This window comes from Rhinopithecus roxellana, chromosome 5, assembly GCF_007565055.1.
Source record: "Rhinopithecus roxellana isolate Shanxi Qingling chromosome 5, ASM756505v1, whole genome shotgun sequence".
Taxonomy (NCBI): domain Eukaryota; kingdom Metazoa; phylum Chordata; class Mammalia; order Primates; family Cercopithecidae; genus Rhinopithecus; species Rhinopithecus roxellana.
This window is the reverse complement of record NC_044553.1, coordinates 78852980-78873744: the sequence shown is the minus strand read 5'-3', so window position 1 is coordinate 78873744 and position 20765 is coordinate 78852980. Positions and strand designations below refer to the sequence as shown.

Here is a 20765-nt window from a genome sequence, read left to right as displayed (position 1 = left end):
CCTCAGGTGGGCAGGAAGCAGATCTCCTGCCTGACCTTCCTCTCCTGCCTCCCAGAAGCAGAGAAGGGGCAGCCGCCCATCAGGCCATTGCCCAGATTGAAGCCGCTGAAGCTAGGTCCCAACAGGAGAGTGTGACCCCTGAGTATCCCCGGCCCAAGGCAGTCCTGTCTCTGGTGAGGACCTGGTAGACAGGAGATGTGATGTCCCCACGTGGCTCTATAAACCTCTAATTGAGGATAATCAAGGAAACGGACAAGACCATCATGCTCAGCCAACAACACGACGGGCACCAGGGGCAGGCAAAAGTCAGTTTGGGCCCAGGCCTGGCCCCTGGAAGGATGGTGGACAAGGGGTCAGCCACGGTGAAGGGGAATGGATGGCCACGGGCTGGGTGGCCAGGGCTGTCAGCTCCTGCAGCTCCTGCAGAACGTCCACCCAGGTCTGGCTCTGCACTCAGCCTTCTGCCTGGAGCCACAGGTGCCTGGACACCGGCCTCAAGTAGGGATGGTGGTAGGAAAGGCACTGTGGCCACATGTGGACACCTAAGCATGGGACAGAGGGGTATCGTGCCCCAAAGAGACCATAGAGGTCAAGAACTTAAGCAGATGTGACACCCCTTGTCCTGGGTCACATCAATTAAGTCAGTGCCTACCCTGACCCTGAAGCTGCAGCTCAGTCTGGTTGAGACTCACAAAGAGATGTTAGTGCTGGGCAGGGGGTCTGGCCCAGCCTGCGATGTCCAGCAAAGCTGTGGGCTGAACAAGAATCTCTGAAGATTAGTCCAGGAAAAGGACAGCTGTGCCTGTGCAGGGAGTGGGGGCAATGTCCAGGGGCAGGAGGCCTGAGGACATTTAACTAGGTAGGGTGCCAGGTCAGGATGTGCAGAAGAGAAGGTGGCATGGCAGCATCCTGCCCGAGGCCAGGCTATAAACCTAGGGGCCGCCTGTTCTAGCCTAAACCATGCTGCCGCCCAGATGCCATCCTTCAAATGTGAGGCAGGGCTGGGAGAGCCCCCAGACCCCTCATCCCTCCCACCCCAAGCTGGTTCCCATCCCTCACCAGAAGGAAAGGGAACTCTTCTAGGGGGCACAGCATGCCAGGTTCTCTATCACCTGGGGAAGGGGCAGGGGAGAGGGGGAACTGCAGCTGGGTGAAAAAGAACCCAGGTTCCACTCTGTTCATTCCTGTCATGTGACCTCGGGCAAGCTGCTTTCTTTGCCTGGGGCCAAGGAGTGTCACAGGGGAGGGGCCAGGTTAAAAGAGCTCCACCCTGGAGCCCAGAGCTACCCACAGAGAAAACTCCCATCCTCCCGATTCTGCTCCCAGCTCTCGCTGCGGGGATAACATCCTCCCCATCAGAGAGGCCGTGGGAGGCAGAGGCTGACCCTGCTCCTTCAGGCACCTCAGCGGGTTTGGGTCCACCTTCATCATGATCAGGGAGTGGGTCCCTGGGATCACAAAGGTGAGGGGCAGCTTCTCCGGCTCCAGGTGCTCCAAGGTAGACCCTGCAGGGCACCAGAGCTAGAAGGACATTGGGGAAGACCTTGAACCAGGCCAGGACCTGAGCTCTGCCTGGACATGGTGACTCTGAGCCAGGTAACCCTACATTAGTCTCAGTCTGTCACTCTTTCTCATGGGGGATGTCAGCATTACCTCTGGAGTCAAAGTAGGTAAGCCAGGGTAACCAGAGTTCCCAGGAGGGACCAAGACAAAGGATGCAGGGGTCGGGCCTGTCCTGGAAGGCCAGGCTGGACGAGGGGCTCTGTGAAGCTGGGGCAGTTGATGGCCTCCCTTCAGGTTACAGGCATCTGGGTCCTGGTCTAGACTCTCATATGCCATCCAGAGACCCAACCCTGGGGACAGTTCCTCCCAGGCTATGAGCAGAGAGTTGATCCTTGTACTCACCCCACCCAAAGCTCTGAAATGAGGGGGCCTGTGGGTGGGGGGAAAGACTCTTCAGGAAAACGTTCTCAGGGGCAGGGAAGGTTTGAGCTGGGTCTTAGGGCAACCAGAGAGGTAGTGTCAGGCCATCTCACAAAGCCTGCCAGAGAATGCAGGAGGGACACAGGTGTAGTGGTGGGAATGTTCTGGAAGACAGCAGGCAGCCTCCCACTCACCCATGGGGCTGAGTAGTGAGGTCAGGTCCACACACCAGGAGAAGCTGGTATCCACACACTGGTGCACTTTGTTTCTCGTTTTAGAGACAGGGTCTTGCTCCGTTGCCCAGGCTGGAGTGCGGTGGTGCAATCATATCTCACTGTAGCCTTGACCTCCTGGGTTCATGTGATCTTCCCACCTCAGCCTCCTGAGTGGCTGGGACTACAGGTGCATGCCACCATGTCTAATTTTATTTTTTGTAGAGACAGGGTCTTGCTGTGTTGCCCAGGCTGGTCTCAAAGGGCAAGATGACTTCCTAGGAAGCCAGGCATGGAGGCCAGCATGCACCTGAACTGAGGACAGAAGACTCTGATGAGAGGGAGGGGGAGGCCTCTGACATAGTTTGGATAGTTGTCCCATCCACATCTCGTGTTGAAATGTGATCCCCAATGCTGGAGGTGGGGTCTACAGTGTGAGGTGTTTGGGTCATGGTGGGAGATCCCTTGTGAATGGCGTAGTGCCCTCCCCATGGTAATGAGTGAGTTTTCTAATTTTTTTTTTCTTTTTCTTTCTTTTCTTTCTTTTTTTTCTTGAGACAGAGTCTCACTCTGTTGCCCAGGCTGGAGTGCAGTGGAGCAATCTCAGCTCACTGCAACCTCCGTCTCCCAGATTCAATAAGTGAGTTTTCTATTAGTTCACTGGAGAGCTGATTGCTTAAAAGAGGCTGATGCCTCCTCTCTCTTGCTTCCTCTCTCACCATGCAACACGCCTGCTCCCTCTTTGCCTCCCACCAGGAATAAAAGCTTCCTGAGGCTTCACCAGAAGCCTAGCAGATGATTGTACAGCCTGCAGAACTGTGAGGCAAATAAACCTCTTTTATAAATTACCCAGTCTCAGGGCCGGTCACAGTGGCTCACACCTACAATCCCAGCACTTTGGGAGGCCAAGGCGGGTGAATCACTTGAGGTTAGGAGTTCAAGACCAGGCTGGTTAACCTGGTAAAACCCTGTCTCTACTAAAAATATAAAATTAGCCAGGCATGGTGGTGCATGCCTGTAATCCCAGCTACTTGGGAGGTTGAGGCATGAAAATTGCTTGAACTGGGAGGCAGAGGTTGCAGTGAGCTGAGATCATACCATGGCACTCTAGCCTGGGCCACAAGAGCAAAACTCTATTTCAAAACCCTTTCTCTACTAAAAATATAAAAAATTTGCCAGGCATGGTGGTACATGCCTGTAATTCCAGCTACTCAGCAGGCTGAGGCAGGGGAATAGCCTGAACCCAGGAGGCAGAGGTTGCAGTGACTTGAGATCATACCACTGCACTCCAGCCTGGGCAACAGAGCTAGACTTCATCTCAAAAATAAACAAACAAACAAACAAACAAATAAATAACCCAGTCTCAGGTATTCCTGTAGAGCAACACAAAACAGGCTAATACAGCCTCCACACTTAGTGTCCACTGAACCTGACACTCAATGGTCTTGACTCTGCCATTAACAGTCGGACTATGACAGAGTTGTTCCCCTGCTCTGCCTCAGTTTGTCCTCTCAGCTGAGCAGAGCAGGGATAATTGCTTCTCATGTGGGCCACAGAACAAAACAAAGCCCTGAGTCCCGCAGGAAGGTCGGTGGGCTACGTCCAAGGGAAGACAGACCTGGGGCAGTATTTTATGTCCCCGGGGTGGCAGAGGGACATGGAGAAGATGCCTCCTTCGTGGACAAGGGAGAAGGAAAGATAAGTAGAGAGGTGCCAGACACCTGCCTCAGCCTTACCTCCCCCACCCCACACCAGGCCCATTCCCACTTAGCCCCCAACTCAGGCTGCACCATTCTTCTTATAGTCAGCGTGACTTCCCGGCCAAGCTGACGGAAGCTGACAGCTTGGATTCATCAGGGACAGCATGTAGTGTACGTAGTGTGCAGGATGGAAGTGGAGAGGGGACACGGGAGCAGTGGTGTCAGGTCTGGGGCTGCAACATGGTACCTGCCCTGGCTGTGGGCAGACCATGCTGGTCCACCCTGCCAGATGTGGCCTCTAATTCTAAGGTCTCCGAGTTCCAAGCCAGGACTGGAGCCAGACTCCCCTTGGGGACAGGGGACACAGTCCACATAGACATCGCTTGTGCTTTGGGCAAAGCCAGCTGGACAAATGAATGGGAGGGGCCCTGCTGGAGGGTAAAACTGGGCCTGCACTACTCAGACCTCCTTCTGTTACAGGACGGTCCCATCCTTCCAGTCAGACTCCTGAGCTGGAAGCCCACCCAGCCAGGGAGTGGGGAAGGGGTGGCCTGCAGTCTCCCTTGAGTCTGTAGCCCCTCCTACCCAAGGGAGCTCCATAACAAAAGATGCAGAGGCCGGGCATGGTGGTTCAGCCCTGTAATCCCAGCACTTGGGGAGGCTGAGGCGGGCAGATCACGAGTTCAGGAGATCGAGACCATCCTGGCTAACACGGTGAAGCCCCGTCTCTACTAAAAATACAAAAACAAAATTAGCCGGGCATGGTGGTGGGCACCTGTAGTCCCAGCTATTCGGGAGGCTGAGGCGGGAGAATGGGGTGAACCCGGGAGGCGGAGCTTGCAGTGAGTCAAGATGGCGCCACTGCACCCCAGCGTGGGCGACGCAGAAACACCAGGTGCTTCTTCCAGCTGCCGGCTGCTTCCTGGCGTGGCCTCCAGGACCCTGAATGAGTCAAGATGGGGCTGCCAGCGGCTGGGGGCAGGGGGAAAGCTGGGAAGGTGATGAGCCCTCAGGGCTGAGCCCCTTCTGCCCAGGGGGCCTTGGTGACACGCCTGCTGCTGAGCTCAGCCCAAGAAGTCAGGGCCTGGTGCCAAGGAGCCTCTCCACTTGCGAAGACAGTCCTGGGATCATCATCCCTCTGGCCAGGGCTCAAGTATCCAGGCTGTGGAAGGGCCAGCAGACAGAAAGAAGGGGGCTGCGGGTGTGCGTCCCCCAGCAGTCAGGGGCCTTGGTGGACAGGTCCCCCAATGGGCGGGATGAGGGGGAAGGGAGACTGAGCTGTACCTCCCACCCCGCCGAGATCTTGGTACCAGGCTCCAGAGGGGACCCTGGGGGGAGACCAGTATGACAGGAATCGCTGCAGATGCCTTTGGGAACCTACTCTGCAGGGCTGGGACAGTTGGAGGTTTAGGGCCCACATCAGAGGGGTGGGCCAGGCGCCACAAAGAATGAGACTTCCTGCTGGGGTTGCAAGGAAAGCAAATCTGGTGTGCAGAAAGGCACCCGCTGAGCTGGCAGAGGCCTCCCCACCAGTCCCAGGAATGCTGGAGAACAGGCTGCCAGGTGATTGGGGTCAGAAGTACCCTGGAGGCCAGGGGAGACGTCTAAGCTAACTCCAGATGGGATAGCTTTCACAGGTCTAGAAGAAAGCTCCAAGCCGGCAACACCCAGATGGGGCTGGGCTACCAAGGGCTGGGGGCTGGGGATGCCCACTGGCCTCTGGGGAAGCACCAGGCAGATCTGGTGGGGACCAGTCCTTTAGCAGCTAGGTACTCTTGTGGCCTACTGGGCTTAGAGATGCCAGGGTGGCAGCAGATGGCGAGGTGGGGCTGGCAAAGACCTGGCCTCTGGAAGCTGGGGTCCTGGTATGTCCACGGGGCCAGGAAGTGAGTGAGAGGCAGGCCTCACTGAGGAGCCGGCAAGGCCTCAGCAGGAGGCAGAGAAGCCCTAGCTTCCTGTGCAGTGGGGCCCCAAGCTGAAGCCCCAGCCCCTCTGAGGGTGTAGTGGGGTTGGGTCTAAGAGGTTTACAGGCTTTGAGGAGGTGCAGCCACTAAGCTTGGGACCCCAAGTTCTGAATTATACGTAGGAGAGGAGCTAGGGGATACAGGAGGAGCCTGCCCTGGTCCCATCATCCAGGTCTGAGGAGGAAAAGGGTCTGCAGATCCTTATCGGAGGCTCTTGGACAAGGAGGCAAGGGATCCCCTGCCAAACCCAGTAATCATAGAAGAGGACCCTTGAGGTCCTTCTAAGGGGTTCAGCACCCCTTCCTAGGACCCTGGGTTCAAATTGTCCCAAGAAATCACAGGGACGTGGAAGCTGGACCCCTTTTGGACAGAGGCAGGATGTGGGAGGAACAGTGGCCAGGCTAGCTGAGGCTAGGGGCTGTGGCAGAAGGGGTCGAGGGCTCATCAACACAGACACCTCTGAGTGGGCCATAGCTACAACACCCAGAGTTGGAGTCCTCACGGAGGCAGCAGTGGCCTCAACGAGGCCCTCAGCTTCCCACCAGCCTGGAAAAGGGGTCCATGTGCAGCATGAGAGACAGGAGGGGCTTGGCAGCACTCCCCCAATCCCATCTCCAGAGGCAGACAGCGCTCCAGAAGAGCTGTACTGGGTGCTCCCCGCTGAGGGGGTGTCTGGAGGAGGGGTCTTGGGGAGCTGCCCATGGAGAGAGCACAGCACACAGCCAGCAGCAAAGCTGTGTCCACGGGCTAAAGCACCCCCACGGCCTTCCTCCCGCACCAGCTGGGGGAGCAGGCTGGGCTGGGAGTTCAGCCCTCCCATCTCTGGCATTGGAACTGCAGGGTGAGAAGAGTCACAGCCAGTCGGGTCAGAATCGGGTCCTGCTCCCGGGATCCCCAAAGGAGATTTAAGGGAGACCCAGCTGGCTCAACTCAACCCCTGAGTGAGAACAAACTCACAGGAAGAGGGACATCAATGAGGCCAGGAGTGACAGAGGGAAGGAGGCGTCTGGCGTCACCAAGGGGCTTTGGGGTCTTGATAACACCCCCAGACATGGGCATTGCCAGCAGCGACAGGGCAGAACGAGGCCTCAGGAAAAGCAGGGCTCAGCACCAGGGTCCCTGCCGAGGCTGGGTTGGGGTGGTGCAGTGCTGAGCCTGGCTGAAGGTGCTGTTCCCTATGAGACAACTCTTCTGGGGAGCTCCTCTCCCCCTCCCAGCTCCTACTCTGAGTCTCCCAAGACAGGACTGTCGTCCTTCCCACTACCTTGCTAGCTCCACTTCTGTCAGCAAAGCTGGCCACCCAGGCCCTTTGCCTTTTCTACTGGGCTAGGATGCCAGGTGGGGGGATGCGGAAGGCTGGGCCTCACTCACCTGAGCCCCATCCTTAGGTGGACCTGCTCAGGTCTCCTTGAGGGGTGGGGTGGGGCCGCCACATTGCGCTGCCCTCACTCCTTCCTTGCCCTAGGGGTGGCAGCCAGGTAGGGCACTGCCTCCCTCAGACTAGGAGTCTTGGGCAGAGTCTGGTTCCTGCCCCCACCACCTCAGGCTGGGGGTCCCTGGGACACTGTCATATCTCCTGCCCCAGACTAGAACTCTCAAGACCAGGTTAAGTCTCTCCCCTCAGACTGGAGCCGGAAGGGGAAGAGGGCCTCCCTGGATAGAGCAGTCGGAGAGCAGCACCTTGCTCCAGCCAGGCCTGGCTCCACACCACCCCAGCCTGGCCTCTCCACCATTCTGAGTCCTCTGGGGCCACAGGAGAACCCAGGTGCTGAGCCCTGCCTGTTCTGAGCCCTCACTCTGCCTGGTCACCATTGGCAAGATGTGTGTCAGGCATGCAGCAGGGGCATAGGTGTGAAGGGAGAGGAGAGGATGGAGGGAAGGGAGGACCAAAGGAAAAAGAATAAAGAGCTCATCACTCTGTTAAGGTGCTGACGACAAGATGGATGTGACTGATGGGGCTGACGAGGTGCCCATGGCTGCCCAGGGCCTGGGGGATCCAGGGTTCAGAAACTCCGCCTCCACTGCAGTTCTTTCCTCCCTGTAGGAGTAGTCTCAAATGATTCCACGTGGCTCACACCCCCATTCCTCAGGTTGTGGGACTGAGTCCCTGGGTTGCTGGATTTCTAGCCAGGCTTCCAAGCCCTGTCCCTGTTCCTTCTAGTTCTGGGAGCTCCAGCCTCACCTGGGGATTTTCCCATTCCAGACTCACCAAGACTGCACGTGTGGTTCTCTACCCAAACCCCACTTTGCATGTGATTTTTTATTTGTCTTCAAAGCCCAATTCAGGTACCACCTCTTCTGGGACCCACGGACCCTCCACCCAGGTTGTCATTGCAGTGGCCACGTGTTGTGGTTACCTACCCCTTCCCAGCCCAGTAGCTCTTCGTGGGCCTATACAAAGTGTAAGGGGACAATGGCAGTTGCCACTCCAAATCCCAGCCTAGTGTTAAGGCCAGGCTGGCAGAGGAGGGACAACGCAGCTGGGCCCAGTGACCACCACCAGGATGCCGCACAGGTCCAGCAAGCCCCAGTGGACTGGCCCCTGGCCCAGGGGGAGTGGGAAGACAGGCCCAGGAAGCCACCCTAGCTGCCCTGAGAACAAGCCTCTGGGGGAAGAGCCCGGCAGGGGCGGGGTCTCTAGAGGGTGGGCCCAGCACATCACCCCCCATCCCCCAAGCTAGGGTCAGTGGGTTGCATGGTCACCAGCAATGGGGAGGTTTTGACAGTTCTACCCAGACCATGAAAGCCATGCTTGACCCTGGGAGAGGGGCACGTGCTGGGGTCTAATGACCAGCATTTCTCACCAGGCAGTAGCCCATAGACCAACCACCACCAGGACCCACGGGGTCTCAGGAGGGCTTTCCCAGAGCAAGCAAGTATGTATGTGAGGGGTCCACAGAGCCACAGCCATCTGCACAATGGTGCAGGAGCCACCCAGCACCTTCTGGACTGGGACCAGGGAGAGCAGCCTGCAAGCAAAGGGCTAGGCACACAGTGACGGAACATGAAACCCACCATCCCCAAACACACGGCCAGGCCCCACTTCCAAAAACAAGCCAGATACTTTAATGGGCTGCCTCCAGGGCCCATCACAATCCCTTAAATAAGGCCCAGAGCTTGCCAGCCTTTGGTTCAGCTCAGCACTCCGCAGGCAGGTGGCTCACAGCAGGCCTGGCTGATGGGCTCTGGCTTGGGGAGCAGCAGGATCCTCAGTCCAGATCTTCAGAGACCTTCTAGGACTGAGCTGCCACTCAGCCCACCTGCATCAGTCCCTGAGTCCCAGCAGCTGCTTAGCTTCTAGAAAACATAAGTTTCCTGGGATAATGCCAGGAGTAGGGGAGGCAGTTTGAAGCACTGATGTCAATTCAGGACAGGCCTGGGGCCTCCTGGGGTGGCAGCAGCAGGCCCAGAACAAGACACCAGCTCCAGGCTGCATCCCTGCACCAAAAGCGGGGACTGGGAGCAGGGAGTGCAGGCTCCCTCAGGGAGCTCCAGGCTGGAGTGGGGCCAACCCAACCCCAAATGCTGGAGGGTGACTCCTGAAAGTGAGTCACACCCACTGTCTAAGGTACCACTCTACGACAGCCAAGTCCTAGGACACATGAAGACTTTCTATAGGAAGGTTCTCTGCCTCCAATTCTAGGCCCTGTCCCAGGGAGGAAGCAGAGAGCAAATCATGACAGGGTATGGACAGGGTATGCGCCAGGCAGCATCCCCACGACAACCCTGTGAGGTAGGTTGTGTTGTCCCATTTTACACATGGGGAATGAGGGCTCAGCAGAGGTGAAGTTTCTCGCCCAGGTCCTGCAGCAAGAACACGAGCCTGGATTCAACCCCAGGTCTGTCGGGCTCCAAAGCCCATGTGTGTTCTCTAGGCAAGAAATAGGAAGTAGTCCCATCCAATCAAGACTCTCGTGTTAAAAGCTCAGGGGCTCTCAGCCCACCCTGGGTGGGCCCCAGGGTCAGAGCTGGAACCCCTCCAAGGGAGCAGCCCCAGCCCCAGCATCCACTCCTGGCCCCGGGGCAGCTGGGCAGGCACAAGGGAAGGGTGGAGAGTGATCACTATACACACAGCACTGGCAACCAGTGCTACAGGTGATGGCTCTGGCTGTCCAGCAGCTGTGGGCAGGGTGAGGGCCGGTCTGGTCTTGATGACTTGTGGCCCCATGTGGGCAGAGCCAGGCCATTGAGCCAGGTGGTCTCCAGCAGACTGCGGAAGCGGGCCTTCAGTGTGGGGCCAGGTGGGCTGGCACAGGCAGCAGGGGTAGGGGAGGCAGCACAGGACTCTTCCCCAGTGGCTGCCTCTGCTTTCTCTGGGCCAGGGGTTGGTGGCTTCCTCCCTGGCTTCCTGATCTTGGGGGCCGGTGACTTCCGAGCCAGGGCTAGGCTCTCTGGCTCATCTCTGGCCAAAGTGGGCTCTGAGGAGGACACAGCTCCAGCCTCAGTGTCAAAGTCACCTGGAAAACAAACACATAGTCAGCCTGCAGACCCCATACCCTCAGGTCCCACCTCCTGGCCTCCAAAGCCATCCAAACAGTGGTTCTGCTCTACCCCAAGTCAGGCTGGCATCACAGCTCTTCCCCACACATGCCCACTGGCCAGACCATCCAAGCCAAAAAGATGTGCTTCTCCCCTGGTGACACCAGAAACTCCATCTGATGAGGGTACTGCTCAGGAGAGGCTGTTTGGGTACAAGGATGACAGCAAAGGGGCTAAGCAGGTCAGGAACCATTGGCCTGGTCCAATACCCATTGTCCAGATGGAAAACTGAGTCATGGGAACAGAGGACCCTGCCATGTAAGACAGCCATCATGTTTCTGCCATACCAGCCCCAGAACCCAAGCCCAAGCCCAAGGCCGAGCCCAGGTAGGGACTGCCCTAACAGTCATGCTGGGGGAGCATAGGAACCCACAAGAAAGGAAAGCAGGGATAACTGTCTGGGGGCACACACAGAAAGGCGGCCCTCAAGCGGGGAGGGAGTGAGGACAGGGGCAACAAAATTCAGTCAGAGACCGGAAGCCTGGTCTCAGTCACTTCCTTCCCAGGCCCCCAATTCTTGCAAGCTCCAATCAGAGCAGCCGCGGACTGTGCGGAGTGCCCAGACTCTACTGCCAATCAGGCAGCCCAGGAGAAACGGACCTGACCCTCTCTGGGCCCCAGACAGCCCAACTATATGAGGAGAGGACTGAGCTAGGCAGCCCAGCCCTGAGAGATGCGGGACCCTCACTCAGTAACAGACTGCCTGAGTCTGGATTTCCTTTGCATCCCGTGAAGGCATCTGCTCCAATTTTGTAGGTATTCAGGGATCAGGGATTTTGGTCAGCCAGTTCCTAGGCTCATCTCATCTGCACCTCACTGCCTCAGGCCCTTCCCCATCCTAACCAGGTAAGGGCCCGGGGCAAGGTTGCCACTATGGGGATGGAACTAGGAACAGTTTTTACAGGGAAGAGGCTGGGTGGTGGAAATGGGAGAGGGTGGGGGCAGCAGGGAGAGAAAAACTAGAGGGGGCCTCAGGCTGGGATGCCAGGTGTACTGATGCAGGAGGGACAAGGACAGAATCCACTTGGTCCCATCACCAGATCTCTAGCTGAAGAAGCGTGATCATACACACCACACAACACTTTGGCAGTTGTGTGGTCCTCCAGAACATAAAAAGAAAACAAGCTGGAGAACAGTAGGCACGAGACGTGGTTTAGTAGAGGAAAAGCAAACCATAAAACAATGCGATTTGTGGGCACACTTCTGTGTATGTAAGGGCCAGCGAGGACTGCAAAACTATGCATTCATAAAGGCAACTGTGGCCCTCACCAGGCATGAGGAGCTTTGTGAAAGGGGGTGCCCTTCACTGACATGGAAGAGAACTGGGGGTGGGAAGTGAGCTGAGGGGAAGGCTCGGGAGTGTGATTTGGGATGAGTTCAGTGTGGGAGACCCAGAGGCAGAGGCCCAGCATGCAGTGGGTTATTTAGGGCTAGAGTTCAGAAAGGGGAGGCTGGAGATAGGGGAAATGATCTCAGCTAGAAAACAGGGCCTAACCAGAGCACCGGAAACACTGCACCAAAGATGGAGAAGGCACAGGCAGAGGAGGGAATCCAAGAAGCTGCAGCACCAGGGTAGACCGAGGAGTTTCCATGGGGACAGAGCAGCCGGCATGTTCAGAAGACTACAAAGGAGGCTATGAAGGCACTCACTGATGTCTGGAGGGTCAAGGGGTGGAGGCACCCAGAGCATACCCTAGAGACCCCTACCCAGGCAGGAGTCCTTGGAATCACGCAGCCCCAGCTGTGACGCACTCACACAGCACACACACCTGTCACTTGCTCACACAGCTCCGGTGGCCACTGGGGCTGCCCCATGCTCACCCAGCTGGCGGCGTACACAGTCACGCCACTGCAGGCCGAGAAGATCAGGGTAAATGTCGGGCAGCTGGCGCAGCGCCAGTAACTTCAGCATGCGCGAGGTGCAGCCCGGCAGGGCGAGCTCCCGCAGTGCCCGCTCCTCCGACAGCGTGGTGGGCCGCAGTTCCACACGATGCTCCTGCAGCACATGGTCCACAGAAGCGGGTGGCAGCCGAGGGAAGAGCCGCTCCTTCACCAGGTGGATGGGCACGAAGATGGCACCAGCTCGCACCACATGGGGGAAGGGGCACCGGTGGGTGCGATCGAAGCGCTGCAGCTGGGACAGTAGCTTGGTCAGCAGCCCCTGCACACCCTGGCAGTCCTGCCACGCAGCCTGGCCCCAGGGCCCAGCCGTCTCTAGCCATTCACGAAGCTTCTCTGGAGGAGAGTGGGCCACGGAGCCAGAAATAGCATCACACAGGGACGTGTGTAGTCCTGTAAAGTGCTGCTCCGGGGAGTCCCCTGGGGCTGAAGTAGATGCCGGAGCAGGGCCTGCAACTGGAGCTGGAGCTGGATCCCGGGCTGAAGCTGGAGCCTGAGCTGGAGCCACAGCAGGGGATGGAGCTGGAGCAGGGGCAGGGGAGGCCACTGCTACAGCTGGAGAGCTGGGCAGTGCCAGGCTGAAGCAGGTCACGGACAAGGGCTGTTGAGCGAGAATCCGCAGTCCAATGGGCCCAGATGTGGGGGTGGGTGCAGGCTGTGTGGGAGCAGGAGCTGAGGTGGGTGTGGACGGGACCACAGCTGCAGGCAAAGGTGCTGGACGGAGGATCTTGAACTTTCGGAACATGAAGGCCACAGAGCTGTGGAAGTTGGTAGTTGGCATAGCATCTGTGGTCACTGGCACCCCAGGCAGGCCTGGTGCTTCTGTGTCTATCTTTTTCAGGCCTGGCAGATCTGACACCATGTTGCCCACATCCGGCACATCCATGGCTGCAGTGGGCTTGGCATGCTCCACAGGACTGGGAGCCTTGATGTGGGAGGCCTCTGCTGTGGGCTTCCTCACACTCAAATCCAGGGCTACCTCCTCTTTAAGTGAGCCCCTTAGGGGCTTACTCCCTGAGGGGCCCTCCTGGGCAGGTGGGGTCCCCCTGGAGCCTTTGTCCTGACCTTCATTGGTGGCTGGAGTTGAGTCAGGCTCAGCTGTGGCAGACTCAGGCTCAGTTGTGGCCTCAGGTGCCGGCACATCAAGATAGTCACGGTAGGGAGCCAGGCTGAAGACATTGTCAATGACAGGCATTGGTGGAGAGCTAGGTGGCCTTGAGCCCTCCTTCTGTGGAAAAGACTGGCACTCCCGGGCACAGGGGGGCAGTGCTGGGGGGGTACGGGGAACTGGACTGTCTCGGATGACGATGGGCGGCCCAGAGTGCTCACTGAGCTGGGGCTGGAGCTGCTCTTTCCCGCAGCTGGGAAGCCAGGTCTTCTCTTCGGCTTCCTGTGCAGGCCTTAGAGGCTCTGAGCAGGGCTGGCTCGCTGGCAAAGGCTGGCATGCCCTCTGGAAGGCACCAGGCTGTGGCACAGCCCGCACATTGTTCTGGGAAGGTGGCGTCCCTCCAAGCCCCGGGGATGCTCCATAGAGAGAGAGGTCATCCCGGGCATAAGGAAAACTCAGTGTCTGGGGGGCAAAGTCCAATGGGCACCGTGGAGCGAGAGGCGGCTCCAGCTTGAGGCCTGGAGAGGGTGCTGGGAGAGGGGCAGAGGGGTAGGGGTAAGTGTCCAGCCCCAGCGGGGGAATGTAAGGTGCCTGGGCTGCCTGCTGCCTCAGGTAGGGGCTGCCCAGCCCACCAGACTGGTACCCGGTCCCCTTGTGGCCCCCCAGAGGCTGCAGGGGGAGTGCTGGGCTGTACCTACCCTGCTTCTCTGGGTGGCGACAGGCTGGAGGGCAAGGCAGGGCCTGTGGAGGGTGGGGTGGTGGGTGGTGGGGTGGCGGGTAGTGGGTGGGCCCGGTGTCCTGACAGGGTGGCCCCAGGGGCTGGGCCAGCTGGGTCCAAGGACTTGGCCCCTCGGACATTACTTGCTTGGAGTTCCTAGGATAGGGACCTGTGTACCTGGAGGCCAGGAAGCCCGTGCTGTGGATGGTCTGATACTTCTCCAGGAAGGGCTGGCATGGGGAGAAGCTCCCCGAGGAGTCTTTACTGGACCCCCCAGCTGGCACCCCCCGCAAGAAGGTGCCATCCAGGGTCTGGCCCTTGCTAGGAGCTGAGGCCAGAGAGCAGGGTGGGTCAGCTGAGGGCAACAGGGGCCCAGTCACCAGAGTCCAGTCAACATCCAGTGGCCTCTTCACTGCTCCTTCCCCCAGGCAAGTTGAGAGCCCATAGCACAGAGGGTTGCGGTAGACAGGTTTGGGCGCTGCCAGCGGCGGACCTGGGTAGGAGTGACCCTGGGGACTGAAAGGCAGGAGCTCAACAGGGCTGGAGTCCTGCATCTTCTCAGAGCCTTCTGCTGGCGAGCGGTAGAACAGGCAGTTGGTCAGCAGGTTGTCCGTCCGAAGTGGGGGTCCTGCCATACTGGTAGAATACAACGGTGGGTATGGGGTCCAGGACGCCAACTGCTCAGACTCGGCTTTGGGAGTACCCGCCATGGGGCAGGAGAAGTAGGACCCCTTGTAGGTGCAGGGGTCCTGGTTACCAACAGAGTGGTGCAGGCTGTGCTCGGGCCCCGAGTCTGTCTCTAAGCGGGGCAGCTTGCCATACATCACAGGCCCCAGGGTTCTCAGGGGTCGCTTCTCTGCCATCGCTGTGAACGTTTCGAGCCCTCCTGGGCCTCTGCTACTCAACTTCTGACCTGGGACAGAGAGAGAAAGGCAGGGGCTGTCAGGAAAACAGGCTACAGGCAAAGCAGCAGAGGGCTGCGGCTCTCATCGGCTCACTGCTACACCTAAGAACCTGGCACTTAATTGATGCTCAGTTAAGATTGTGAGTGCATGAGCCACAGGACAGAGCTTTCCAATTCGTGTGTGTATTCTTTTGAGGCAGGGTCTCACTCTGTTGCCCAGGCTGAAGTGCAGTGACATGAACTTGGCTCACCACAGTCTCAACCTCCTGGGCTCAAGTGATTCTCCCAACTGCCACGGAGCTGGGACCACAGGCACCTGCTACCACGCCTGGCTAATTTTAGTATTTTTTGTAGAAACACGATTTTACTATGTTGCCCACAGGCTGGTCTTGAACTCCTGTACTCAAGTGATCCTCCCACCTTGGCCTCCCAAAGTGCTGAGATCACAGGCATGAACCACCCGCTGCACCTGACCCCAACCTGTGTACTTTAAGCTGCAGAACCCTTTGTTTAATGAATTATTCTACACAGAACCTCCACCCACCCCTACTCCAGGAGACCCTTCTGTTCAATTTTCCTCCATACAACTCCGAACACCCCCTCCTTCTTGGGATTTCAGAATTTGCAGGGGCACTGGGTCTGAGGGTCACTTGGTGTACCCTGCCCCCACCCCCTCATATACAGATGAGAAGACCCATTTATCCCAAAGTCACCAATGAAATAGACACAACGAGAAGCAGGCCTCCTGCCTCCCACCACGGGGTCCTATTCCAAGATGCCATAGTGACGCCCACTGCAGCCAAAAATGGAATCTGAGTATTGTCTACAAATTCACAGATTTCCTGTGATACTCCTCTGACCTGCTGATCTTGCCAAAATGGCAGGGTCGGGTCTCCAGCCCAGGTCCCTAGGCCCAAAGCCAATGCTGAGATACTGGACTTGGCTCTGGAGAGCAGTCCCCTAGGAGAGGTAACTGGGAACATCAGTCTGTACAAGCCACACTCCTCTCGCCCCACTCCTCCCCCTCCGCAGGAGAGTCAGGGCAGCCCAGCAGATGGTGCTACAGCACCAGCAGGAACGTCCCAAAGCATGAGGAGCCTGGATCCACCCCTACCCCCAAGCTGCAGATGGCACATGGGGGGCAAGATAGCCTCAAGGGCATGTGTGAAAGTCCAGGGAGGTGGCTGGGTGTGGTGGCTCACACCTGTAATCCGAGCACTTTGGGAGCCTGAGGTGGGCGGATCATTTGAGGTCAGGAGTTCAAGAGCAACCTGACCAACATGGTGAAACGCTGTCTCTACTAAAAATAGAAAAATATTAGCCGGGCATGGTTGTGCATGCCTGTAGTCCCAGCTACACAGAAGGCTGAGGCAGGAGAATTGCGTGAACTCAGGAGGCAGAGGTTGCAGTGAGCAAGATTGTGCTACTGTACTTCCAGCCTGGGCGACAGAGAGAGAGACTCCATCTCAAAAAAAAGGAGGGGAGGGGAGGGGAGGGGAGGGGAGGGGAGGGGAAGGGAGGGGAAGGGAGGGGAAGGGAGGGGAAGGGAGGGGAGGGGAGGGGAGGGTCCAGGGAGGGAGGCCCCAGGGGCCACAGAGTGCTACTTAGCCACTACTACTCCCATTGTATTGATGGAAAAACTACATGCTTCAGAAAGACAATGCTCTAAGACAAGACCAAGGAAGGATGGGAACTGAGGTCCCTCGGGGCAGAAGGCACCCAGTAACCCATAAGGGGCTCATCTGAAGCCCTTCTGCTGGGGCCACACTGACTTGCCTCTACCTCCCCCAGCCAGCACCCTGCTCCTGGAAGCTCTCAGTGGCTTAGAAAGGACCACCCAGCACAATCTTGCTATGATTAAGGCAAAGTGTCACAGGTTTCAGTGACACCGGCAAGCAAGGACCAGCCCTCTCCTTGCTTCTTCAAGTTGGAGCCAATGACAGCCACAGGCTGAGTTAGACCAGCACGCTTTGGGGCTAGGAAAGGCAAGGCTAGTGTGGGGCCAATGCCCACTCCCACACCAAGGCAGACTCAGAAAGCAAGCTGGTTCATCTCCTGGACAGAACCCCACATCTCAGGCCAGCCTAGAGAAGACATGGAGGGGCCATTAGGACACAGGTGACAGTCCCAATAACAGTGTCCTATGACAGAAACCTGCTATCGAGGGGTGAAAGCCCCCATCTCACTCCACAGCAATGCTGTGAGAAGGAATTGTAGGGTTTTGGGGTATGGACCCTGCCCACCCTACCCTTGGGACACTCTGGGCTAAGTGTTGACTTCGGTCTCACCTCCCCCTCATGCTCCTTGGGGTCTGCTGGGTCCCCACCCCCAACCCCAAGAGTCCCTCTCTCCTGGGCCTCAGCCCAAGGAATACCCTTTGCCCTGGAGACTTCTTGAGGCCCTTAACTGGGACCCAGCCAATAGACAGGAGACCACCTGGGACCCTCAAGAGTCTTCGTGGGAGGGGTGGCGGCTTCAAGGAGCCAACACAGAACTCTTAGGGACGTGGTAATGACCTTATCTCCTGCCAGTACGAGGTGGAAAGCCCAGGATACACTCCCTCAAGGGAGACGACTCCTCCACTCAAGACAGTTGCCAAAATGTAGGTGCCTCCTTCCCTGACCCATACTAAAGCAAGCAAGCTCTCGGACAGGGCAAGTGCCCAGGAAGCAGGCTCAGGTCATCTTTGAGAGGTAGCTCTGTTGATCCTCTGCCAAGCTCCAATGTCACTCAGCCAGCACCCAGGTCAGGGTTCCAGAGAAGAGCCCACCACCGCAGCACTACCACTGCCTTACACAGTGGGAAAGGAAACAGCTCTCTGTTCCCACTTTCAGCTTCTAGGTGCCTAGGGATGGCCGATGGTAAACATCAGGAAGAAGAGCGCGATTCCTGCCCAGCTGTGGCCAGCATCTGGATCCTCCTGGAGGGCTGAATCGGGCCTCGCCAAATGTTCTCCCATCTCCCACCTTCCCTACCTGAGGCTCTGGACTCTCCAGACGCTACAATCCAACCTGGGGCAGCCCAAATTCTCCAGTGGAGGGGAAAGCGAAAGGGATCCGTCTCTATCCCCTTTGCCCTAGCCGCCCTGAGCATAACTCTGGTGCCTAGGGCCCACAGCCGACTTAGCTTTGAGGCTGCCGCCGCGCCCGACCTGGCGGGCTTCCGGGTGTCCCCAAGCCCCTCCCGGCGGCGCCGAGACGCACGTGCATCCAGCAGGCTGACACACAGGCCGCCGCCACGCATGCAAACCCGTGCCTGCACGTACGTGCATGGCCCACATCTGCACACACGCCATTCCAGAACTGCGCTCTCCCCTCGCTCGGGCCCCGGGCACACATGTGCATGCAGGCAGGCCCGCGCACCCAGCCCCAAACCGACGTCCGCAGACTGGCGGGAGGTCCCGGAGCAGGGGCGGCCCAGCCGCAGAGTCCGGGCAGCCTCCGCCTCAGGGCGATCCCGCCAGCCTGGGCTGAGGCCAGACGGGTGAGTCAAGAGGTGGCGAGAAAACCGCAGGGCCGTCCCATCCCAGCAGGGCGCGTCCAGGGCCCCGCGGCGCCTCAGCGCCCGCCGCCCCCAGGCCCAGCCCTCCAGTGCCCCCTTGTCCCCATACCTCCCCCTCAACGCCCTCCCCCGGCAATCCACGTGAGCAGGGCCCTGCGGGAGGCCCCAGGGCTCGGCCTGAGTTCCTTCTGGCCAGATTAGGCGCCTAGCCTCCGCCGGAGATCCAGGGCGCTAGCAGGCCCCAGGAGCCTCGAAGTCCAGGGAAAGTCGGAGCAGCGGCGCCACCCCTGCCCCGCAGCCCGGTCGCGGGGGGCCGGCGGCAGCCAGAAGCTGCAGCCCCTTGGCCCAGACGCGGCGCGCTCCGCCCCCGGGCCGGCCGGTAGGGGCGCCCTGGAGCAGCGCCATCCGCCCCTTCCCCACGCGCCGCCCGCAAACTCGGCCCAAGTTTCCGCGCCCGCCAAGCGGGCGAGCTCCTACCTGCAGAGCACCAGGTCTCCCGCCGCCGCTACGCCAGGCCGCCTCTGCGTCCGCATCCTCCAGCGTCGCCCAGGCCGCGGGTCCTAGTACGGCCGGGCCCTGCGCGAGAAGTCGCGGTGAACAGCAAGCTCGGAGCAACCCTACTCGCCGCCGTTCGCGCCGCCGCCGGGCGCCGTCTGCGGTCCCGGGCGGGGCGGGCTGGGGGCGGGGCGGCTCGCAGGGTGGGGGAAGAGCCCGGCCCCGCCTCTGGGAGCCTGCGCTCCTGTGGGCGGCGGGTGCAGAGGGCCAGCGTGGGGCCAGCTTGCTGGGAGCGGGCCGCGGGCGCTGTGCACCGCCGGTACCCGCCACGCTCCACGAACCAGTGCCCGGCGGGCCGGTCACGCGCCCTCAGTCGCTCGGTTAGATCGTTCATTCACTGCCACTTTCTAGCGATGTGACCTTGCGCCTGCCACTTGACCTCGCTGAGCTTCAGTTTCCTTATTTGCAAAAGTGGAATTCTGTCTTCCTCATAGCGGTGGCGGTGTAAACTTGGAAAAGGGTGTTTGCAAATATCTGGCACACAGTAGGTGCCGGCATTCCCCTGTCCAGCACTAGTGTATTAGGGGGCTGGAGAAGGGCTTCTTGATCTGTCCCCTCATATTGGTGTAGTCAATGAGGGCAATTTCCAGACTCCTGCTAGGGCAGGGCAACTGTCTGAGGAAGCGGCAATCTCCCCATCCCTGGAAGGACCGGGAATGAGGGTGCTGGGGGATTTGCAAAGTAGCCTGGGCGAGGCTGCCTCCGTGAGGCAGACCTGCGCGCAGCCTACGAGGCGGGTCTCCGGAGTGAAGCACGCCCAGCCAGGAATGGTGTGTTGCAAAGAAAGGCTGGAGGGTGGGGAAGGGCTGCTTCTTCCTGGGCCATCTGACTGTGGATGAGAGCCCCTCAGTGCTACTTTATCTGAAAGAATCTGGTCCCACGAAGTTCCTGGGCTGTCTGAGGACTGGGAACAGGTGTGTGCAGTGGGGGAGGGGAGGGCAGGTGGACCTGCCGAAGGTCAGAGTCAGTTCAGGAAGCAAAACTATCCCCTCAGATCCCAAAGGTAAGTTCTGCCTGAGTCAGAGCAGAACAGGCCTGAGGCTGCAGGTTCCAAGAATCACCACGCAGCTGGAGCTAAGGAGGAGGGGCTGGGCGCTGCAGGTAGGAAGAGGAAGTGGAAGAGGAAGTGAGGTCACCTGGGGAGTGGGGGCAGGGGTGGGGGAAGAGTGTCACTTCATGTAGAGCTGGAAGAACCTTAGATATAGAGTCTGGAACCATATAGGGAGGAAACACTCAGAGAGGGTTGGGGGGTCGGTCACAGGCTATTCCCTGCTCTTGCCCCTTACCAACTTTGCTTGGCCCTCCTCCTCCAGCACTGCGCCTGCGACCCTGTCCCTGCTCTGCTAGTGGAGTGGGAGGAGGGCTGTGTTCTTAGCCCCTGGGGTCTGGGAGTCTCAGGTTGTGTGCTCAGATGTGCCCAGTGGTCTCTCCAATTTCCCTGAGTTGGAGTGGGACCAACCAGGCCAGGATGAACAACTGTCTGAGACACTAGGGGCTAGTTAAGATTTGCAGCACTGCTGAGCCTTGTGTTAATTCAGGGACACCTCACACAGACAGCAGCCCCACTCAACAGTATCTTGTCTATTCCTTTTCCGCATCACTTAAACACCCTGGACTGCCAAAGAAAGGACACAACACTGGGGGACTTGGGAGCTACTTTGTAACTCTCTGAGCCTCAAAGTTCCTCATTGCAAAAAGGGAGCAGAGAGAGACCTGCCTTAGCAACTGTGGTGTCGGGCAAC

At 58.7% G+C, this 20765-nt stretch overlaps 1 protein-coding gene across 1 annotated transcript; it reads right to left on the bottom strand.

Moving 5' to 3' along the window:
* Positions 1 to 8842: 8842 nt before the first annotated feature.
* On the bottom strand, positions 8843 to 19126 carry C5H15orf39 (chromosome 5 C15orf39 homolog). The gene is made up of 3 exons (XM_030930919.1): positions 18946 to 19126; positions 12160 to 14976; positions 8843 to 10256 (listed from the first exon to the last, which is right to left on the bottom strand). Exons 2-3 carry the CDS (start codon positions 14924 to 14926, stop codon positions 9889 to 9891), a joined length of 3135 nt encoding a protein of 1044 aa, XP_030786779.1. The 5' UTR covers positions 14927 to 14976; positions 18946 to 19126; the 3' UTR covers positions 8843 to 9888.
* Between the last annotated feature and the right edge of the window lie 1639 nt (positions 19127 to 20765).

Excerpts from the sequence above, each read along its gene's own strand:
- C5H15orf39 (XM_030930919.1), bottom strand. The coding sequence starts at position 14,926 with ATGGCAGAGAAGCGACCCCTGAGAACCCTGGGGCCTGTGATGTATGGC. Across the intron at positions 10,257-12,159 it reads CTGTGTACGCCGCCAGCTGG|GTGACTTTGACACTGAGGCT; the intron begins GTGAGCATGGGG and ends TTTGTTTTCCAG.